The 23,095-nt window shown below is 42.8% G+C and overlaps 2 protein-coding genes across 15 annotated transcripts in view; one reads left to right on the top strand and one right to left on the bottom strand.

Moving 5' to 3' along the window:
• Positions 1–23,095, top strand: part of NEUROG2 (neurogenin 2) — a 456,819-nt gene that overhangs the window by 201,199 nt on the left and 232,525 nt on the right. The window lies entirely within an intron of this gene.
• The window catches only part of ANK2 (ankyrin 2), a 372,658-nt gene that overhangs the window by 189,907 nt on the left and 159,656 nt on the right, over positions 1–23,095 (bottom strand). For 2 of the 14 annotated variants that reach the window (XM_061343841.1, XM_061343844.1), the window contains exon 1: positions 851–1,208. The exons of 10 other annotated variants lie outside the window; for them this stretch is intronic. In XM_061343841.1, coding sequence (XP_061199825.1) covers positions 851–973 — 123 coding nt within the window. In that variant the 5' untranslated portion in view covers positions 974–1,208. Of the gene's footprint in view, positions 1–850; positions 1,209–23,095 lie in introns of those variants that run through there. 2 more of the 14 variants (XM_061343849.1, XM_061343851.1) reach the window with 2 other exon arrangements.

Genomic DNA, 23,095 nt, shown 5'->3' with positions numbered 1-23,095 from the left:
AGCATCTCGTATTGATTTTTTTTATTATTCTATTATTCTCTTCTTCCCTCCTCCCCTCCCCACGAGGCCATCAGAGATGTCATTCCACAGTTTTAACACAGAAAGAAGAGTTAATTATAAATTAGGAGTAAACCTCCCCAAAGGCTGAAACAACTAAATGGATACGCCTTCACAGCATCAGACTGCCACCAGTAACAGACACAAAACCCAATAGATTGCAGACTGGCGTTTCAGGCCCTGGCTAGAAAAATACACCTGCAGCAGCAGTGTGAATGCACTGAATCACGGCTGCTCACATAGGGTCAGTACCAGCTGCAGAGTGAATCAGCCATCACACCCAGCACCACAGGACAGGGCTCACATGCAGCACTTCCCACTGCTGGGAATGTTGGAAGTGAAAGTAAAAAAAGGGTAAATGGAGAAAAAAAGCTGCTGTGAAGTACAGAAAGGCACCTTCATGCTGCAAAGCACAAATACAGCCACATCCCTCCACAACAAGTTCTTTGGGCTAGCTGGAGGCTTGAAAGACCTTACTCCTCAATGAGGACATGCACCTCTAGCCCTTTTTGGGGGGATGAAGGGAAGGTGCTAAACTGCGCCTGTGGCCATTCCTATTCGCATGGTCTGTGGATAGCTGTGGGCTGCCATGACTGACAGCACTTGAATCACAGGGCTGCAGCAAGGCTAAGCCCGCAGGGGATGGGAGGGGATGCAAATGGGAAATAGCATATGAAGAGGAAAATGAACGGGAGAGCACTATACATGGCAATGAACCCCCTGGGAAGGGCTGCACGGGGGAGGGGGGGTGGGGGGGGAAGGAAAGATAAAGGGGATGTTTCTCCCCTCATACCTTGTGTTTCCGATCTGCCCTAGAGATTTTCCGCTGCCTTTTCCTTTCCTTCTCAAGGTTTCTCTCCCTCTCTTCGAGTTCAGACTCTCGAACTTTTTTAATGGAAGCAGCTGCGTGAGCCATTTTGGAGAGGAAAACACCAGCTCCCAGGAAGCTGTTTCCACCACACCAGGCTATCCAGGTGGTTTATTTTTTTCTGCAAGAGCACTGGCTGCAAGCCAGAACTTCACAGTGTTAATCCACTCTTCCTCCTCCAGCACCCCAGAAAAGGTCACAGCTCTGCTCCAGGCTTTGCAGCACCCATGACACGGGAGCACTGAGAGCAAGGTCCACACACGCAGCGTGAAAAGTGCTCGCAGCCTCACACTCGCAGCCTGAAACCAACCGTAGCTTAGATGCCACAGTGAGGCAAGGAAAGCTTCAGGCTTAGATGGGGAGGAAAAAAAAAATCAAAAGAAGAAAAATCGGCCTTTAAACACACATCACCAAACTGGGAAGGTCTTCTGGGATTCCTTCAGGCAGGCTGCGTCTTCTGACTGGGAAGAAGGCTCTACTTCAGCATCACCGCCAGGCGGGGAGGGGGCAGCTGCCTGCAGCTTCTCACATTGCCTTTATGCAGGGTGAGAAGAAAATGGTGCAGTCTGACTTACTGACTTGCTGCTGCTGCGACTGTCTGTGCTGGAGCTCTGCATACGCTTCCCTGCTTCTTCCTCCTCAGAATCTTCCCTTTCGATAGGAAACGGGGTTGAAAAGCTGCTGAGTGCAGAGCGAGGAGCCCCCGTCGGCTCACCTGCAGGCAGGCAGCATAGAGAGCCGCCTGGAAACAGATTGGCAATATTCAAGTCCTCATTGTGCCGCTACGCAGCCACGTGAGGCTGCATCAGGAGACCTGCATGAAGCGGAGAACCAAAGGCAGCGAGGAGGGAGGCTGCTGCTCGGGAAGCAGACAGGCGGAGCACGCTGTCATTACTATTCAATGCCAAAAGATGCCTTCAGATACTTCCTAAGACAACCTGTATTGATGATGGGGAATTATTATAGCTGTTGACTAAGAGACCAAAATATAGAGCAACAATGTATGGCTAATTGGTCTCTCCTTTCTCACCACGAAATATTGTTTGGGTTTGGGATATTAATTTATACCGTTAATAGCAGAGACAGACCGGTCTGACACTCCCTCATTGCTAAAAAGCTCTACTCCCACCTCCCTGGGTAACTGTTCTCAAGTATCAAGCATTTATTCATCAGGTGTAGATAAAAGGAGCCTTTGAGCCAGTTCCCAGCAGACCTCTGATCACATTTCAGCTCTCTCCAGCACCACTGACTCGGCCCTTTCGAGGCAGATCCTGAGGGAGAGGAGGACTGCAGAGCTTCAATGCAGTCTGCATCCCCAGCTTAGCCACCCCAGAGCAGCTAGGAATATGGGAGCTCACCGACATCATCACTAATGATCACCAAATCAAAGAAACAACTCTCTTAGCCAGGTTTCCCTGTGCAACATATTCTCAACTTCAGCCTGAATGTGACTGAACAGCCACTAAACTTGAGCATTATGAATTTTGCTGTAACACAGCACCACCAAATCAGTAACAGATATCCCGTGAGCTCCTCATGTGACAACAGGTCATAGACCAAGCCTAACCCCCAACCCACATGATTTTTACACCCACAAAACTGGTTGTTTTCAGTTAATACAGACCATTTATCATTACGGTGGAAATAGTCATTATTGATGGCTTCTGGTTTTACTGTAAGTCTTCACTTTGAGAATTTCACAGATTTCAAAACCCAGATTTTCACTTGTATATGCAAACTACAAAGCACTGTAAAGGCATCTATAAAACAGGCATCTGTTTTGCCTCTGAGCCAGTGATCTGTGCATTCATTCAAATACATATTCCTCTCCTAGAAGAAGGCATTCAAGAAGCAGGGTACTGAATGCCAGCCAACCCTTTTTCCAACTCCTACATACATCCACAGACTGGTTTTCTTGCAGTTGTGCCCATCTGTGAAAAACTAGGGTACACAAAACTAATAGTTAACACACAAGCAGGAGCTCCAGCAACAGCCACCTGCAAAGTGAGGCAGGTGGAGGCAGTCACAGGAATAACATAAAGGTGAAAATGGGATTCTTCAGTAGGGCCGTAGCTTGCCTTGCTCCCTTAACCTTGTACAAACCTCATAGGTAGCATCCCTTTGTAAACCTGAAATGATCAGCTGGTGATTTAGAACTTTACCTTCCTGATACAGAGGGAAAGCATTCAGCTTCCGTACCATTCTGTGGGATGTTAAGCAGGAAATGTGGAAATAAGACCAAATTATAGGCCATCATGTTTATCGATCCTGGTCTCAGGATTTTCTTATATCAGGGTTCAAGGTTTCCTTAAGTCTCTAAATACTTAAATCATGATATGAGGCACATACAATAGGGTTTGATACACAGGAGAATTTATAGGAGTCAGGATGAGTAAACAATTTGTTATCTTTTGATGTTTGATACATGCAGGCTCATCAGCTCGGTCACAATTATTCTTTCAGAAAACTCACTTAAAAGTCAATAAAGGACTTGATGTACTTCACAACCCATGCTACACAAGAGAAAAACATCAGAACTGAGCAACTGGTAAGACCAAATGAAATTGTGAATGTTCTTCAGAAGATCACTGTCAAAGACCTTCAGGTCAGTTCTATGAGTCCATTATTATGTCCCATAAACATTTTCCCCATAATCTCAAAGACACAGAAAAATATTTTATCGTCATACAGAAAAAAAGTAACTTTCAATAGGTTATTTTGGAAAGAACATACCCAGTCGGGGGAGAAGAACATCCAGTATACGTCACTTAATACTTGACACAGCTAATGTCCCTGCAGGAAAGCAGTGTTCTGTTTTAAGCCAAAACAATTTTCCTACTGAAAGTAGAAAATGGCGTGTCATTGTCCTGTGTATACAGATCTTAATGAAAATAAATCCTTTTGCAAACAGCGGGCTGAAGATTACATTTTCAAGATCTGTTGGGTAAAAATGGAGACTGAGCAACATCCCCCTAAACATACAAAAGGCACTATGAAGCTGCTAGAGAAGAAAAACAGAACATCCAGCACTGCTGCCGCAAACAGCATGTAGGAGGGGAGTGGGAGAGTTGGCAGATGCCCAGTAACATAAAAAGAACACAGGACCAGAAAAAGGGTGGTTTTTCTCTGAAAAGCATTTGTTATCATCAGCTCTGAATGCAGAAATATGTAACTTATGAAGTTCAACAAATTCCCGTTTGGGATAATAAAGCTTCCAAGACTTCAACCTGCGCCATGTCCTGTGTGACCTGTGACTAACCTCACCTTGAGATCCACCAACATATGGGCTCTTAATTAGGGTTACACCTCCTATCAGCCTAGTTTACACACTGGCATAAATCATCAGCTTCCTGACCTGATCTCCTCATTTCACAGTCTCCAGGTTTTCATTTTTTAACCTGACCCACCAGGTCAGACAACAGGCTCCTGCACTGCAGTGCTTTAGTAGCCATAGCTATGATCACTTCTTGGTTTTAACTGCCAGCTTTCAGGTAGAGAGACTTGATTTACTGAGCAAATCAGAATTTTCTGTCTATAGAAACCCACTGGATAAAAATTAACAGTCTTTGAGTACAAGAGGAAAGGATGTAAACAATTTATTATCTTCCTTGAAGCATATCCACTCCACAGGGGTCCATCTCATAAAGATGAGATTCTCTCCCCGTAAATCATGTGGGCAGTTGCAAAACCAAAACCAGGCATAGAAATAATGCCCCAAAAGAGTGTGACTCAAATCTGTCCTCATTTCCCACAGTTATAAAAAAAGAGAGGCTGTGATGGAGTGGGAAAAGTCTTTCATGCATCCAAGCCAGAATGGAGGCTGCTCTTCCCAGCTCTAAGTTCCTAGCACCTTCAGGAAATAGGCTGGATATCAATAGTGGTTTCAAACAGCTAGAAATGGGAAATAAAAGCTGGGCAATTCAATTTTTTGTCTGGCACTGTGGTAAACCCATCCTCATAAAGCAGATTCTATAGAATTAGGCTCCCTCCACAGTGATACAATGCCCAACTTGTCCGTAATATCTAACAAGTACATCTACATGTTGCTTTGCAACCATGTAACAACCACCATCTCTGTCCTCAGAAGTTGTGCTGTGGTTTAAACTTTTCCCACTGAAAGGCAGGGCATGTTAGGCCAGGCTTGGAAATGCACATGCACAGCTGTCAGTGGCCTAGAAACCAGAAAGCACTGACTCTACCCACAAGCACAGATGTCAGTGTCTCCTCTCTTGTTATTTCAGCCAAGTGAAATGTCAGAGCTAGGAAACCTTGTCCTTGTGGTTCAGGAAACTCTTCTCTGAATGCTTCCTCTTGAGAGATGGAGTATTTTTTATTTTAGTGGTGGACTTGGCAGTCCTGTTGGACTTAATGATCTTAAAGGCCTTTTCTAACCCAGTTGCTTCTATGATAGGAACATAAATATTTGGAGCATCAGAGGAGCATAACAACGTACTTAATTCAGCCATTTAAAGCGATTTGGATAGAGTGGGCATATTGGAATATTCGGACATTTCACTATACAGGATTACACATTCCTTGAAAAAAGGGGGGGGGGGGATAATTCTTGTGGAGACTAAAAGCACAAAGCTAAGTGTAGCAGTATATGCTACATTTATAAGTTGTTTCCCTTCTCATTTAATTCACACTCTTATTTATTAGTCACACACAGTACTAATTGTCCTACTTCTAAAGGTACCATACACCTGCAAGTGAGTTATGAGTCACAGCTCCATACTGCCTAGGTTTCATTTTATATTTTCCTGAAAGAAAAAATATTGAAGTTAAAAAAAAAAAAGGCTCTGCACTCTCTCACTCTCATGTTACTGAATATGTGAAGACAACATGTTCCAGAAAGCTCAGAGCTGGAAATAAGTGTTTCTGAAAAGATGATACATAAAAATATCTTCAGGCTTTTTTCTGTATCCTGATTATATCTATTTTATTAATTGAAAAGCAGTGATATAGAACAAGAAATGAAAAAGGGAAAGTAATGGCAGTATGTTAACATAAATCAGACCAGTCTTAATGTCTCTTCCTCTTTTCTATTACACCACCTGAGCAAAATTCACAGTGCTGACACAGGTAGTGGGTAGCGCTAAAAACATACTACAGATAGCACAGTAATATTGGCAATACCAGCTGTCACCGTTCTAGCTAACTAGGCCGTGGCAGTTAAACCTCAGATGTAAAGGGTGGGGCCAGCTCTGCACATGCTGCACCTCACCTAAAAAAATCCACTGCACAGGCTGGAAGGGCTTACTCTCACTTGTCTGTATGAACAGGTGAGGGTCAAAACGGTAGTGACAAGGTGCATGGGAAGCTGCAGATCCAACCCTGCATGCGGGTGGACCAGCGCATGGGTCGTTCAACGGTCAGACACTCCCTGATTGCCTAAGCACCCTTTTTTCCAACCAGATTTGCATATCCCACATACCCTTGGTCATCGTGGGTGTCATCAGTGCCCTTGGTCATCAGTAAGCGTGGTTAAAGCCCTTCCCAAATCTTTGCTTGGGAAGCCAAGCCATCATCATCATCATTGGCAATACTATACCCCCCACACACAGTGGCTTTCTGTCTTGGAGGTGTTCAGTTCAATGCTGAAAAACTTTAATTAATCATTACACCAGAGAAAAAAAGATACTGCTTAGCTATCCTCATCTTGAAAGAGTTACTGAAAACATGTATCTACTCTTAAAAAGTTATTTTTTCTATATTACAGATGAAGAAATGGATATAGTATGGTTATATGTCTGCTCCTAAGAACGTAAGAGCAATCGCTGTGGAAAGAGACCAGTGATTCTCTCTCCAATAGTGGCCAAAAATCTGGTATCTAGCAAAGGGCATAAGAGGGAAAACATAGACGATATTATCATAGAATCATCATAGAATGGTTGGAACTGGAAAGGACCTTAAAGCTCATCCAGTTCCAACCCCCTATCACAAGCAGGGACACCTTCCACTAGACCAGGCTGCTCCAAGCTCCGTCCAGCCCGCCCTGAGCACTGCCAGGGATGGTGTAGCCACAGCTTCTCAGGGCAACCTGTGCCAGAGCCTCACCATCATCAGAATGATGGACATCTGTGCTAGACATTTCAGTTTATTTCAGGCTGTTTTCCATTAACTAGTTCAGTCTCTCTTTGAACCCTTCTGAATTTCCAGCATCCATGAGATATTAAGGCAGAGTTCTGCAGTTGAGGTACACATTCAGAATATTCATTGTCACAGGCAACTGCTTACAAGCCAGCAAAGAAGACAAGATAAAATAACAGCCATTCTCAAATCACAAAAGACCTCACAGTCCTCCTTTGCTAGCGTCCAGGCTGTGCCATGACAAAGCAATGCTTTGCACACACCACCAACTTTCAGAACACCTGGAACAGGGTTTAGAAAAGACCCTCAGAGAGTGATGTCCCATGTTAAATAAATAGCCCAACGATGACCCAGAAACACTCCAGCTATGTCTAAGTTGGAAATTCAAGAGCATTTTTTTTTATCAGAATCCTGAAGAAACTGGAGAAACAGGAGACTTCTGGCAAGAGTGCCCATTTTGCAGGACTTTTGGTGACAGCTAAGCCTAAATATTGCTCCACTTAGTTTTCATATTGATTGAAAATATTGACATCACATTCTGTTTTAACTAAGGCAAACAGGGCCTCGCCCAATAGCTCACTAGGGGCAACAGCAGACATTTTACTGATTTAAATGGACTTTGGATCAGGACTACAGTCACTTAATTCAACACTGCAACATGTTTTCTTATCTTCCTTCCCGTCCTGGCCTTCCTACCCTACCTTATTTTGGCTTTGATCTTGTGGGAACAGAAGCTGCTATTAATGACAAGAAGGAGCTGAAGATGCTTGCAGGTGTGCCAGGTCTGACTCCCAAAACACAGTGTTCCTCAGGATCTCTCCTCACACTCCCCGGTCAGTGTGCTTACCTCTGCTGGAGCTGCTGCAAAGGGGCTCCTTCTTGTTCAGGTGCAGTTTTCCAACCTGTCCTCTGCTCTGCTGATACACAAGGGTGGCCACCCACAGCTAAAGGCAGCTGCCTGGGGTCTGCATTCACCCTGCCCACTCCCCAGCTGCTATCTAGTGCCATGGACAAAGGGTCCAGCACCCTGTGGGAATGCACCTTCCCTAATCCTGCCTCCTCTGTGTAGCCACATATAGTTTATCTTGCTGGAAGACAAGAAAATTGAAGGGAGCAGCTAAGACTTTAAAGCATTTGATTTTTATGATAAAAATAAGTGCTTTCTTTTTCCTTGAATGCCTTTCCATTAATGATCTGGCCTGTTCTCAGAAGGCTTTTTTCCACCTTTTTTCTGAGCATTTGCATTACAGCCAGCTACTGCCAAATCACATTAGCTCTCGGAGACACAGCATATTTCAAGCTCAAGGGCAGCAATGTGAAAAAAATCAGAGAAATCAAGTTATATGCTGAGAGATACTTGAATATATTTCTTTTGTGTCCCTGATGGATCAGTCCCACTGCATGTGATAAAAAGCCCTATTAATTTGTTTGCCCAGAAACCAGTCTTCACAATGAACTGCCTGAAGACTCAAAAGGAGAGCTCTTTATTCTAACCCCACTGACTTATCTGATACAGTAGCTCACTACATTCAGAAGTAATCCTGTGTCAAACATATGGCTGGACTATACTGTTTTATGTAGTATAACCAATTTAACAGGAACATTCTGTATCTGGAAACAGAATTCTGTTATCTCAAAGCTAAGTTTCATGCTATAGGGAGACATAAATCAAAATAACTTTACAAATCATAATGGTACAAAAAATAATTATGCCTGGGCAACAAGAGCATGTAACAGGAAAAGTGATTTGGTTGCCACTGCCTTGGAAGCCTGTAAGCCAGCATGACCCAGATCTCACCCACTTTAAATCCCTTCAGTTTCACCATGATGCTGCACCTAATCAGCTCTGCTTAAATATCCTTGCTGATACGTGTAAAACTGCACCTCCACTTTAGTGTTGGGCCAGGTCACATGGATTCACATCAGAATGGGCCCTACTTATCTTGAATTAAAAGATTACATGTCCATAGCGATCAAAACAAAGACTTCAGTGATTGCTGCCTAAACAAACATTATTGTATGTGTTTATATACTATATATATTTGTATATGTAGCAATCTGACCCACGAAATGAACCTTCCAAAATACTGGGTATCAAAAATAAAGTGACTACACGTAACCAAGCATAAGAAAGATTCTACTACACAATCTCAAGTACATTAGCAATGACCTGCCTTAAGTAACAACCTACAGAAGTCTAGTATACCTGCTCTAAAGCTGGTAATAATATTTCCTTTTGCTTGTTTGATGAAATAAAAATAAAATTTAGATAACGTGTTGCTTCATCAAATACTTATGGCAAAGAGATACAGCATTTAACATGTCTTTCAAGCACGTTTTCCTACTGCTTATAACAAGAGAAGACTTATCTGCCACTTGTTTATAAAAACACAGGATAAAATTCTGGATTCTCAAAGACTATTTCAGACACTCCCCAAATTAAAAATCATATGAAACACAGTAAGGTATTAAACCCCTTCTTGTGAGCTATATATTTTTCACTATTTTTTCACCAAAGAAGGAAGGTTGAGATGCCTTTACTTTCAGTGCCTCCCCACACCCAAATAACTTCAGGGGTCCCAATGTCATAGAATCTTAGAATCACAGAATGGTTTGGGCTGGGAGGAACATTAAAGTTAATCCAGTTCCAACCTCCTGACACAGGCAGGGACACCTTCCACTAGAACAGGTTGCTTCAAGCCCCGTCCAATCTGGCCATGACCACTACCCAGGATGGGGCAGACACAGCTTCTCTAGGCAACCTGTGCCAGGGCCTCATCACCCTCACTCTCCTAATATCTAAAATAAATCTACTGTCTTGAAACACTGAAAATATTGAAATCTTAAACAAACAAACAAAAAAAAACAACCAAACACCACCACTACCACCACCCCCCGGATATATATATTTGGACTAAAATCCTAAATATAGAACAATCTAGGTTCAAAATTCTAGAAACCCAGATCAGATTACTATGGCCTACCTTTCTTTCTGTTGAAAACATGAAGTCAAGCTAAGCAGAAAAGATTCACCCCACCAGGAGAGTCCGGGAAAATGAACGGCAAACGATCCCCCTCTCCTGGTCAAGTAATGCTTAGGCATCTGTAGGTTCGCATTTCAAGTTACTTCAGCATGACAGCAGCCCGAACACAAAGTTTAGGGGTGGCTAAGATATGCCTTTGCATATTTAGATACAGACACTGCAGCAATTGTCTGGGTTCGTGTAAATAGTCTATTCAGGACATCAACAGTAATTCTTATCCCTAGTCATGTTTTCCTCTGCAAATTTCTGAACAGCTCTGAAACAGTTTGCCAAGGATGGCTGGATAGGGTTTCATTAACAATCTTGTAAATTCTCCTATGGTAATATGCTGATGAAAAAAAGTTGTTATGCACTGACACTGATTACAAGGAGGTAGTAAAGGGCTAACTCCATGAGAGAAAGTTCCTACTGTGCTGATCCTGCCTCCATTCCACTGCCCTATGACCAGTGAGGATAGTGTAGACCAGGATAAGACAGAGTAAGATGCTCAGTTTAATACATACACCATTATTGGTTGCCCAAAGCAGAAATCGCAGGGGATATCACTTATTATTGCCCTTCTGTGACTTAAAAACATAGTGAAGATCTCACTTTCAAAACACTAGTCTCCTCCTTTGTCCTTCCTAAAAGTAATATAATGGTATAATTTTTATTTCTTAACTTCCAGGCCCCTGTTTATGGGACCATATATTGAAAAATTCCCTACAGACACAAAAAGCACAGGAGAGTATTGCTATCCTACATATTTCCAGCATCTAAAGGCATTTCATGGAATATAATTTTCTATTTACATTTACTTTGCATTTCAAGGACTATTAAATGTAATTTTAAAATTATATTTACTTTTTTTTAGTAAGAATCCTGCTTAGTTTTCATGGCCAGTGTTTCTGCAGCATTCTAACATTTAAGAGACTGATTCTGGCTGTCAAAAAAGCAGCTTCGCCTCTTGACCAAAGGACTTTCAGATCACCTCCGCAGCTCTGCACTTGAAAAACATGAACGTGGCCCTCAATAAATTATTTTCATACAGCAATAGACTAAAATGATTTGGATATCACTGATCTATGAGAGTGTGCGAGGCCAGAACCAGGGTCACACTGGACTAAAGTGACTGGTCTCATTCTTTACGTGTACTGAAGACAAAAACATTCTAGAACTGAAGCTCATTTGCAGAGCCAACTATGTGTCTCAAACTAAACGCAGGATGGTATATTTGATGCACAGCTTTTTCTTTTACAGGCTTACCAGGTAAAAGAACTTGTCCATAAAGTACACCTTCAGTTATGTGAAACAAAGCATTCCTCAGAATTGAAAGAGGTGCGTGGCACACATTACCATGAATTTGTTCTTAAAGTGCCTTCAATTTCCATTAATTACTGTGGAAGATGAGAATGAAGAGCTTGTCTCAAACAGCTAACAAGAATGGGTCCCACTTCATAGCTACAATAAAGACAGTGCTCTGTTTAATCACCATCTTCCCTTTAAAAGCAACATCTTTCTAAAAAGAGTAATTTCTCAGTAACACTGTATGACTTATTGGGAGCCTTGGGAGAAAAGACCTTGAAAAAAGGAACCATTTTCCCAAACAACCTCTTGCTATTGCGGAGATTTGAGAATGCATTGCTGAGATCATTACCAAAAAATGTATCCTTGCAAAAGTAGACTATAATTTGACATGCCTGATGTAATTGGAAGTCTTACTGTAACTTAGCTGAGTTCAGCAAATGATCCCCTCTGACTACCACTACATCCTTAGCAATTTTACATTTCACCAAGACAGTAGCATTAAAACAATGAATAAAGAGTACAGTAATTTATCAATTTCCTCAACTTACCCTGACAGTCAAAAACGGGACACGCTTGGAGCCCTGGAATTAGTAGGCTTGCAGTATGTAGAATGAAATGCTGCTAAGACCATACACAGAATCTTCTTTGAAGACTGGACATCTGTCTCATCATAGTGAAGTTGATAGTGAACAACAGCTGGAACGGACTAGAGATATGCCTGCAAAACTCTAAGCACAATTGGCCCTCAGCTGCCAGAGGAGTTCCAATTTGAGCTGGCCATAACTGTTCGTATATATGTGGCAGATGGGTGGGTGATTTATTTACGTGGGCTAAGGCTGTGCGGAGACCTCACATTAAAAAAGAAGACACAAGGAATTGTAAGTGCCATTTGGTCAGGACCAAATACGTACTTCTCCCCCAGCTTTCCATCACAGCTCAATTTATCATACTTAAGGTTCTTACAAAGAGCAAAACAAGGTTCTATCTCCACAATGTGCAGCTCTGGATTACAAAGAGCATTATGAAGCCACTTCAGGGCTTCTGGAGCACTTATGAGCAAAGGCTCTCCTCCTTTCTCTTCACAGAGCTGCCAGACAGAGAATACCTTTCAAGACATGCAGGTTCTGATGAAATTAGCAATTACAGAAGATGAGTTTCCAAGTAGGAGTTAACTGGCTTGTATGGAAAAGCCAGAAGCTGGACTTTCCAGTGAGAGATAATGAAGACAAATACTAGCTAACATTTAGCACATCACAGGGGATGTGAAAGACCTAAATTCAAAATCCCAGGTGTCCTATCACCTCAGTGAATAAACGGCCCAATTAAAACACTGTTATTTATGTCAAGTCACATAGTCAACAGTTCCACAAAAGGAGGATTAGACTAGTCAGGCACTAATATATTCATTTGGGACTTCAGAAACCTCTCTGAATCAACAAACCCCCAAGTAAAGCCTGACTACCAGGCTCTCAGTGGACACTTGACACTGTGCAATAGAGCATGCTGCCCAAGTACTCATTCACCCAATGAACCTGCATGGTCAGGTGTAGAGGCAGGAAAGGCACATTAGCACACTGTGCCCCATCTTTCAGCCTCATGCTGACATGCTTATCTTGGCCCTATTGGTGCTGGCCTGGAAATCACCACTGCACAATGCACAGCTATCCCGAGACATCTTTTCTGTACCAAAGGAAATAATATGCAAGCTTTTCAAAAATCCTAAACAGAACAGTAAAATCTCTAGGATTCACCTCTCCATAACTGCAACCAGCCAGAAAAGAGGATTTACCAGTCTGCTGCACTCCTTTAGTTGTCATCTCTTTCCTTTGAGGACACAAGAATGCATAGAAAAGAATTTTCTCAGTAATAATCAGTCTCATCAGCTGAGACTGAAATCTGTGTTCGACTAACAGTGGATTCCAGAGCCATTGCACACTCTTCTGTCTGGTTCACAATATTCAAGTCCCCCTTTGAGGCACTGCATTCATACCAAGACAAAAGGACCACTTGGGCAGAAGGATGCATCTCAATCTCAAGCATGTCCAAGGGATGTATGAACTTCACTAGCTGAGTGGAATTCTAGCCTCAGATCCACACTTGGCTCTGCTGAGCTAAACAATAGTTTCTACGTGCCCTTTGGTCCTGGATCCTGGAAAAGAAAGCTTTATCTCTGCCTTTCCATAGCTGAACTAGACCTTGCACACCCCCAAGAGGGGAGGTTTCTGAGAAGAAATGGTTTATCTGGGTCTGCAGAATTTTTATGATAATTAGAATTGCAGAAGCATAACACAGGTGCCCCCTGTTCCTCCCCCTATAAGTTTACACCCCAAGCTGGGTACAAAAACACCTGATCATTTTCATTCATGTACATACTTTTAGAATTATTACTAAAACTAGAAAAGTGATGCAGAGTGGTATCACACCTTACTTCCCCCGCCCCCCCACCCCCCCACCCAGTAGAGCCTGAGGCCACTGATGCAGCCAGCTCCGGTGAGCACCACACGGTGGCACTCCTGCCCGACTGTCCTCAGCAGCCAGCCTCAGCTCTCGCAGCAAACGCTCTTCGCTCTCTGGCTCCCACCTTGAAGCAAGCAGAAAGAGGAAAACCAAACACCAAACCATTCTGAAAAACTCCTCACAGAAGGCCTGCCATAAAACTAAGGAGAGGACTTGATGATGACACCAAAAGTACTTTAAACACGCTGCTCTAAGGACATCCTGCAGGCAAATTGCTCTCCCTGGCAGCAGCCACATCCAATACGTCACATTTCTTTACACTTAACACTTTACGCTGCCACAAGCACAAACTATTGCACACAACCCAGCATGCTGCTCATTACAGCCATCCCTTAAATTAACCCACTGTTAACCGCTGTGTAACACATGCTTACAAACACGTGACCTCGACATACATGATTTTAATCACATTTAAGATTAACCCCTCTGCTTTCACCATCCTCTGTTACCACCCAGGGAAGAACAGAGTGCCTCCTGCTTTTCTGCACCATGTACCTTTCTCATTCCTCCAAATTTGCTATAATGTTGTGCTTTAGTACTGCCCCATTAAGGAAGTTACATCATACAGTGTAACAATGCATGTACTACTCACAGGAGCATTAAATCTGAGAGTTTCCAAGCAAGAGAGAGTAACACAGACTTTCTTGCCTGCCATCAGGAGAAATGCATTTGGAATTTAATATTGTCTTTCAATGCACAGGAAGGACCAAACTTCCACTTTTAAATGCAAAATATATTCATTTTTAGCCATCAACAGAAGTGCCTCAGAGAAGTGTTTTCCCGAACCTAATCATCTCCCAGAGTAACAAAGAAAACAGTGTCCAGAGAGGAGAAAGAAGAAACTGCAGTGACCTTTGAGAAGACTCCTGCTGTCTGTTGCTTTGTATTAGCTTAGCTTAGCTGCTGCTGTGCAGTCAAGTATGGGGGGAGGGAGGGGGGGGGGGGCGTGTGTGAATTAATCATGCATCAAACTGCATGTGTGTGCAGGAGTAGTCACTTCAGCTGTCGTTTTGTAGAGGAGAGTAAAAAATATCTGATCACTGGTATTCTGACCTTCAGTTTCTTCTCCCCAATTCATTTAATAATGCTGTTATAAGCAGCTCCTATGCTGGGAAAAGCAGGAACCTGTGTGACAGAAACACAAATAGCTTTGGCTGTATTCTATATGTGGTCTCACCTCCTACATCATCTTAATAGGCTACATCAGCATAACAGGTACATCACCTAGCACCACAATAGACATACAACAAAGGTGAGACATGTGGGGGAAGACGTGGGTGGTAGTTGAGGAAGAATACAGCATCAGATGGGAAACAATGCAAGATCCTGTTCATTTTAAGAAGCATAAAGAGGCACGCCTAGAGCCATTTTTCTGGTGTGTTCTCTGCATCATTACAGCCCTAAAATGGAAAACAAGCCCAGAGGTGAACATCGGGTGTTTACTATGAAAAACAAAAATTATGAGGCTCCTGGATGAGGCTTCTGGAGTTGCTCTTTGCTCTCCTTTCTTGGGAGCCTGTCAGCAAGTTGACTGCATGACAAAAATCCTGATGAATGGCCGATCCAAATCCCAAATGCACATTTTTATTGCGAAGGGCATTGCTAGAAGAGCTTGTTGTGCATGCATGTCCTGTGAGATAGTCTGTAATTAGGGATCACATACTATATATTCATGAGACCTCTGCTTCCTTCTGTGAGCAGGCCCAGGCACCAAGCATTTAAGAAACAGAGCTCAGAGTGCTTATTTTCTCCTTGGGCTCAATGTGTGGCAGAAGGATTTTCATTCTGCATTATAAACCTGCTTACTGAAAACAAAATTATTAATTTCCTCACAGGTCTTTCTGTAGTTCTGTTATCTATATATATATATGGATAGATGTCCATAATAAGTACTGATGCAGATATTTTCAAGAACAGCTTTGTAAAATGAAAAGCACCTATCTTCAAATCACAAGGCCAAATGTATCCTCTAATCTTGCCTGCGCCTACCAGAAACACTTTGAATATTGTTTTTCAGGATATAAATATTACACATAGCATTTGTAAGTCAAAAGTAACATTTCTTTGGCTTCATATCCTAGAATGGGTGCTTGGTCTTTCTACAGGTCCCTGTATCACAAGTCAAACTGTCAGGTAAAAGGAGGGAACATAACTGCTGGCAGTCTTTGAAAACCTAAGTTTTCCAATGTGAGCAGCATCACACAAGACCTTTGAGAAAAACAAAGTCAGAATCTACATCTCCAGGGCAGCACTGAATTTCCTAAACAGCCATCTCTCCTCTCTTCCAAGGAGAGGATTCTTACAGATCTGTATGACAAGAGTACTTTCATTTATAGTTTAATTGCAAAGGGCTTTAACATTGTGTATTCAGTCATGGGGTCAAACTATAGAGAAGGAAATTTTTTTATTCCTCTGATAATTCATTACTCATTGTGATATATGTACAGAGGGCATTTATTGATGAAGACTATGTCCCCTAACTAACAGTTATCTCCATAGGAATGAATCTTCTTGATCCAAACAGAGGTAAAATTTACCATTCCCACCATCAGATATGAGACATATCAACTACGTTAAGTCTCCCTGGTTTGGGCCTGTCCTTATTCATGCTTGGCAGCAAGCAAATCTTTTGAAGCTCCTCTGTCTCTCTCAGTATTTCATCGAATCCCAGACTGGTTTGGGTTGGAAGGAACCTTAAAACTCATCCAGTTCCAAACTCCTGCCACAGGCAGGGACACCTTCCACTAGACCAGGTTGCTCTAAGCTCTGTCCAGCCTGGGCTTGAACACTGCCAGGGATGGACAGCCACAGCTTCTCTAGGCAGTATTTCTGAGCTCACACCCAAAAATCACCCATCTGTAAGCACTGTACGTAATGGCAATCTGTTGCCTGCCTTCCAAACAAGCTCCTAGACTAAAAGGCCATCTACTGACACCTCCTGGTGCCTTCTGGCAGTCAGTCTCATGTTACCTCTTCCTCAATGCCTAATCCCTTCCACACAGCAAAATTTCCCCATACCGTTCTCTCTAGCCCCATTCAACCCAGTGTCCCCATCTCAACCTCAGCATCGGGCTTTTGATGGATCCACCTCCAGGCAGCACTTTATATTTTGTAGAAAATCAGTCAGCTTGGCAGCAAGCCTCATCCTTCCCAAATCCAGACACCTTCTCTCTTCTTGGTGGCAGCTACACAGCGTGCCGTGTAGCACAATATTCCCACATTTTTCAGTGAGGGCACCTGCAGAGTGCTTGCCACAGCTGCTGCAGCCTGCAGATGTGTTGACAAAAGGCAGGAGCATGTGAGCCAATGCCACACTCTACTTGCTGCAGTTGATATCAGTAGCTGTGTTCTGCAGGAATCAGTTACAGGCCTTAGGTCCAGCTGCCATGCCCATTTCCTGCCCTGATTACATGGAATCATTAATACCGGTTAACATGGATAGTTAACATGGCGAGCACCAGTCCCCATAGCAACAGAGCCTATCATTCTGCAGCTGAAACCCAGAAACTGGGCAAAATGCATCCTGGTATGCTCTGACAATTGACAGTAGACAGGCAGAATGAGGTTTGCAGGATTCCCAAAGGACCTCCAGAACAAACGCTTTGTTAAGTCGGTGCATGCCTTGCCACATTGAGCACATCTGCCTCTCACAGCTAATGTGGGCACAGTGTGAAGTACAAACCAGCGAGGAGGAACTGTGTGCAGGAGCTGTAAAGGGAACAGACACTTGCAGTGTGTTTCTGGCTCAGCTGCTGATTTCCTGATTTTCTTCAGGCAAAACTTACTGAAATTCTGTAAAAACATGTAAACTGTTCTCTGTGGGTTTGCCAAGCACTCTGATAACTTCAGCAGATAAACACGTCTACAACAGTTATCTGATGGCAGATGTGTTATTACATTAATGCACATAGCCAAAAATGGAAACTTAAGTTCCATGCACCTACCACCATGCAGATTAATATTTTTAGCACAAGCCTCCACTTCTCACCACCCTTTTTTAATTCCTTTCTCCAGCAAGTAGAGGGAAGAAAGTGATTTTTTCCCTCTGTCCAAAGTTGTCCAGAATATTATGGTACTTACTGTAACATACAGATAGTATCATAAATGATTGACATTTCTCCTCTTCCTATATAATACTGATTTAAAATGTACCTGCAGTCAGGATTCTCTTTATTATGTAAATCATTTTCTTTCTTTACCTGTAGAAGCCTGTTTCTTCTCTTAGTCTCTCTATACACACACACCGAGACATTTGTACTTAGAAGAAAAAAAAATGTGTATAGATATGAAATTAGGTTATACCACCAAAGTTCTGGTTTAAGCCCAGCCAGCAACCCAAAACCACACAGCCGCTTGCTCATTCCCCCTGTTCCTCCCCACCCTGTTCCCCGAGCGATGGGGAGGAGAATCGAAAGAATGTAACTCCCACAGTTTAAGAACAGCCCAGTAACTAAGGTATAACAGAAATCACTGCTGCTACCACCAATAATAATAATGATAAGGGAAATAACAAGGGGAGAGAACACAACCGCTCACCAGCCGCCAACCTATACCTAGCCCAACCCAAGCAGAAAGCTAGCCTTCCTGAGTATCTGCTCCCAGTTTATATATTGGGCATGTTGTGCTGTGGTCTGGAATACCCCTTTGGCTAGTTTGGGTCAGGTGTCCTGTCTCTGCTTGCTCTTGGCTTCCCCTCCTCCCTGGCAGAGCATGAGACTGAGAAAGTCCTTGGTCAGAGTAAACATTACTGAGCAACAACTAAAAACATCAGTGTTACCAGCGCTGTTCCCAGGCTGAAAGTCAAAACACAGCACTGCACCAGCTACTAAGACTGAGAAAAATGACTGCTACTGCTGAACCCAGGCCAATTACAAATTTAGATATAAAATAGATTATTCTATATGTAATTAATAATTAAGTGTATGGCAACCTGCCAAGTGAACCCCTCCCATTTTACACACAAGAGTAGCTATCATTTATCACTGGTACCTTCCTAGTTGTTACATAAAAGATCATGGAATCATAACAATATCCTCACGTCTTTCAAAGCTACATGATTCCTCTTAGAAGCCTCTGCTAAATAACCACTGACCAGAATAAAAATATCAGAGCTGTCATAAAGTACAAGAAGAAATTAATCAGCTTGCTTCTAATGGACTCAGCACTTCAATCCAGAAGAAAATAAGTTTTTTGCAGCTTTACCAGCTCTATTAAACTATATGTCTACAGAAGCCTGCTGTAACAAGATTCTTAAAATGCATTAGTAAATTATAATTAGCGATTTCTTATCCCTTTTATACGCTTATGAACTAAAATCCTACTAAGTCAAAGAAAGGCTTCTATTGACTTAGAAGGCATTGGAGAATCTCAATCTAATAATCACTGATGCTAATAGAAATTGTGTTTGTAAAGGAAAAATGAGAAGCAGCTTTCCATACCTTGAAGGGGGCCTACAAGAATGCTGGAGAGGGACTCTTCATGAGGGACTCTAATGACAGGACAAGGGGGTTTAAACCAAAACAGGAGATTTAGGTTAGATACAAGGAAGAAGTTCTTTGCTGTGAGGGTTGTGAGGCACTGGCACAGGTTGCCCAAAGAAGTGGTAAATGCTCCATCCCTGACAGTGTTCAAGGCCAGGCTGGATGGGGCTTGAAGCAACCTGGTCTATTGGAAGATATCCCTGCCTAAGACAGGAGATTGGAACTGGATAAGCTTATGCTGTTTTCAGCCCAAGCCATTCTATGATTCTATGTTCTACCAAGGAGAAAACTTAAAGAATTTTCCTTTAGAAAGGCTTTCACAAGGCCAAGCATGAGCAAAAAAACCTCAAAACAATGCAAACTTCCTGCTGCAGATGGGTTTATATGGAATTGTTATTCCTGCCAAGGGACTTCCCTGAAGAATTATTCTGAGCCATCACAGATGAAGAGAACAGCAATCCAAACACAGAAGCAAATGTTTCTTCTTAAGCAAAGGCATTACATGAATCCACACAAGAACACAAACAACGTGCATGAGAACATCATTCTGTATACCAGGAGAGAATGTGGAGGAAAGACAGCTCAATCTGAGCAGCAAAAAGTGAAAAGACAGCTCTATTTCAGAGCAATTAATGACACAGGAGCTCATACAGATGAATTAAAGACAATCCTGAAGCAGTGGGGTCAAGTACTGACAGTGCCTAGCCACCATTACTCAACTGGCATAAAAAATCTGCCCAAAGTGGCTTATAGTAAATGTTTCTTATCACACATCCACATCACCTAAGCCTATTTACCTAACATGAATGCAAATCCTCCTGCATGCATGGATCAACCTACATGGTTAGACTTGATCTTAAAGGTCTTTTCCAACCTAGTTGAATCTATGATACATGACCTTCAGTGACCTCAGTGTTAGTGTCTCATGGCTCAATTTTTCAGTACAAAAAAGGCAAGACTTAAAGCAGTTTTGCAAATTAAATTAATATTTTTAAACATTAAAATGAGTTTTCCTAACTGCAGCACCACTGTGACAGCTGGCTAAGCTTCAGTAACAGTATCAGTGCTCTAGCTCATAGAATCAGACTCAAGTAGATTGGAAAACACCTTTAAGATCATCAAGTTCAACCATTACCCCAGCACTGCCAAGGCCACCACTAAACAATGTCACTGAGGGCCTCATCTACACGGTTTGTGAACACTTCCAGGAATGGCGATTCCACCACTGCCCTGGGAAGCCCGTTCCAATGCCTCATCACCCTCTCGGTGAAGAAATTGATCCTAATATCCAATCTGAACCTCCCCTGGCACAAACTTAGGCCACTTCCTCTTGTCTTTTCACTTGTTACTTGGGAGAAGAGACCAACCCCACCTCACTACAACCTCCTTTCAGGTAGCTGTAGAGAATGATAAGGTACCCCTGAGCCTTCTCTTCTCCAGACTAAACTCCCTCAGGCCCCTCAGCTGTTCCTCATCAGACTTGTGATCCAGACCCTTCACCAGCTCCATTGCCCTTCCCTGCACCCTCTCCAGCACCTCAATGTCTGTCTTGTAAGGAGGGGCCCAGAAATGAACACAGGATTCAAGGTGTAGACTCAGCTGGCTACGGTATTTCTAATACAGGCCAGAATGCTGTTGGCCTTCTTGGCTGCCTAGGCACAAGGTGCTGATGTTCAGCACTGTCAGTCAGCACCCCCAGGTCCTTTTCCCCCAGGTGTCTTTCCAGCCACTCTTCCCCAAGCCTGTAGCGTTGCATAGGGCTGTTGTGACCCAGTGCAAGACCCAGCACTTTGCCTTGTTTAACCTCATACCATTGGCTACAGCCCATCAATCCAGCCAGTCCAGAGCCATCTGCAGAGCCTTCCTATCCTTCAGCAGATCAACATTCCCAGCCAACTTGGTGTTGTCCGCAAATTCACTGGGGCTGCCCTCAATCCCCTCATCCTGATCATTGATAAAGATATTAAACAACACTGGCCCTTACACTGACCCCTGCAAAACACCACTAGTGACTGGTCGCCAACTAGATGTGATGCCATTTAATCTTTGGGGTGGTGGTTCTCCAGGTTTTGTATGCATTTCTGTGTTGTGACCCTGCACAGGTTACTTTAGTTTCATCTTTAAATCAGTAATAAAGTATATAAAAAAAAGAAAAAGTCTCAGATACACACCATTATGAGTAAACAAAAACTAAATGTATCCATCTTCAGGCTACATGCATCCTTCTTACCTGATGGTTTTTGAAAGAACCACCCAGAGCCTTAAAACACTTGAAATGAATAATTGTTCTAGACATCTCCTATATGCTCCATAAGTATAAAAGTAATTTACCTAAATTCCTTGTTATCTCTAAAACAACAAGTGTGATAGGACATTGATTAATCAATAAAAAAGCAAATTTAGAGGAATATTTTGTAGCAGCCAGCATGAGAATATAGTCAATCACATGGAGGTGAGGAACAGACTGTGGGATATTTAAAATGTATTTCCATATCTGAGAACAAAATTTGTCTCTGGGGCTCTTCTCTCACCAGTCCGTGGCTCTACAAACTCCGACACAAATAACTTACTGGGGTGCACAGGGAGTGCTGGGAACCCAGAACCAAGCAGCCGCTCGCTCACTCCGCCCCACTTCCTCCCCGAGGAGAACCAAAGGAATGTAACTCCCACGGGTTGATATAAGAACAGTCCAGTAACTAACGTATAACACAAATCCCTACTGCTACCACCAATAATAATAAGGGAAATAATAAAGGAAGAGAACACAACCGCTCACCACCCACCGACTAATATCCAGCCCAACCCGAGCAGTGATCTAGCCCTTCCGGGTAACTGCCTCCAGTTTATATACTGGGCATGATGTGCTGTGTTATGGAATACCTCTTTGGCTAGTTTGGGCCAAGTGTCCTGTCTCTGCTTCCTCCCGGCTTCCCTTCCTCCCTGGCACAGCATGAGACTCAGAAGGTCCTTGATCAGAGTAAACATTACTTAGCAACAACTAAAAACATCAGTGTTATCAACGTTGTTCCCAGGCTGAAAGTCAAACACACAGCACTGCACCAGTTACTGAGAAAAATGACTGCTACTGCTGAACCCAGGACAGCACCTTTGCAGTCAGATACCCTTAGACCATGCTCAAACTTTTACTCTGAATTGTGCTCAAATCATTTATGCCATTTAGCAATTACCAATAACAAGACTGGCATATGTATAACAAATGCTAATAAATAATTGTAAATAAAAGTAATTATAAATAATAAATCACTGCAGTAAGCAATCTGTTATGTTGGTTTGGGTTTGGGTTTTTTTTACAGAGGCTTTGCTCAGTTTGTCCCTGCTGTGAGGGTAAATAGAGTCTGATAGCTGGCAGTGGGATGAGTTGGCCAGCTGTGGTGCAGAAAAGCTACTGGCGTCACTTAACACAACAGTCACAACTTTCCCAGCACCAGGACTTTAGGAGTGGAAGGTTATAGCAAATTCATATTCTTAACCTGAGAGGTTTTGCTGCTTGTTAAAAGCACCAGCAGCTCTACAAACTGACAACTCTATATCCAAATGGAGACAGAAAGACGCACTTCTCAGAACTGAGCCTGAAATAATTGGCTTCCTATCCTGCTTTGTAAGCCTGTCTGAAGCCTGATACATCTGTCAAAGCCAGAAGCAACTGATCTATGAGGCTTTTGGTGCCTGTGGAGAAGGGAAATGTTGGTGTTTGGGATGGGTGTTTGCACATTGTTTGGAATCAGATCATC

Source organism: Neopsephotus bourkii, unplaced genomic scaffold (genome assembly GCF_033783945.1).
Source record: "Neopsephotus bourkii isolate Nb327-2 ecotype Australia unplaced genomic scaffold, CSIRO-AGI_Nbou_v1 NB_1827, whole genome shotgun sequence".
NCBI lineage: Eukaryota > Metazoa > Chordata > Aves > Psittaciformes > Psittacidae > Neopsephotus > Neopsephotus bourkii.
This window is presented reverse-complemented; position numbering and strand designations above follow the sequence as displayed.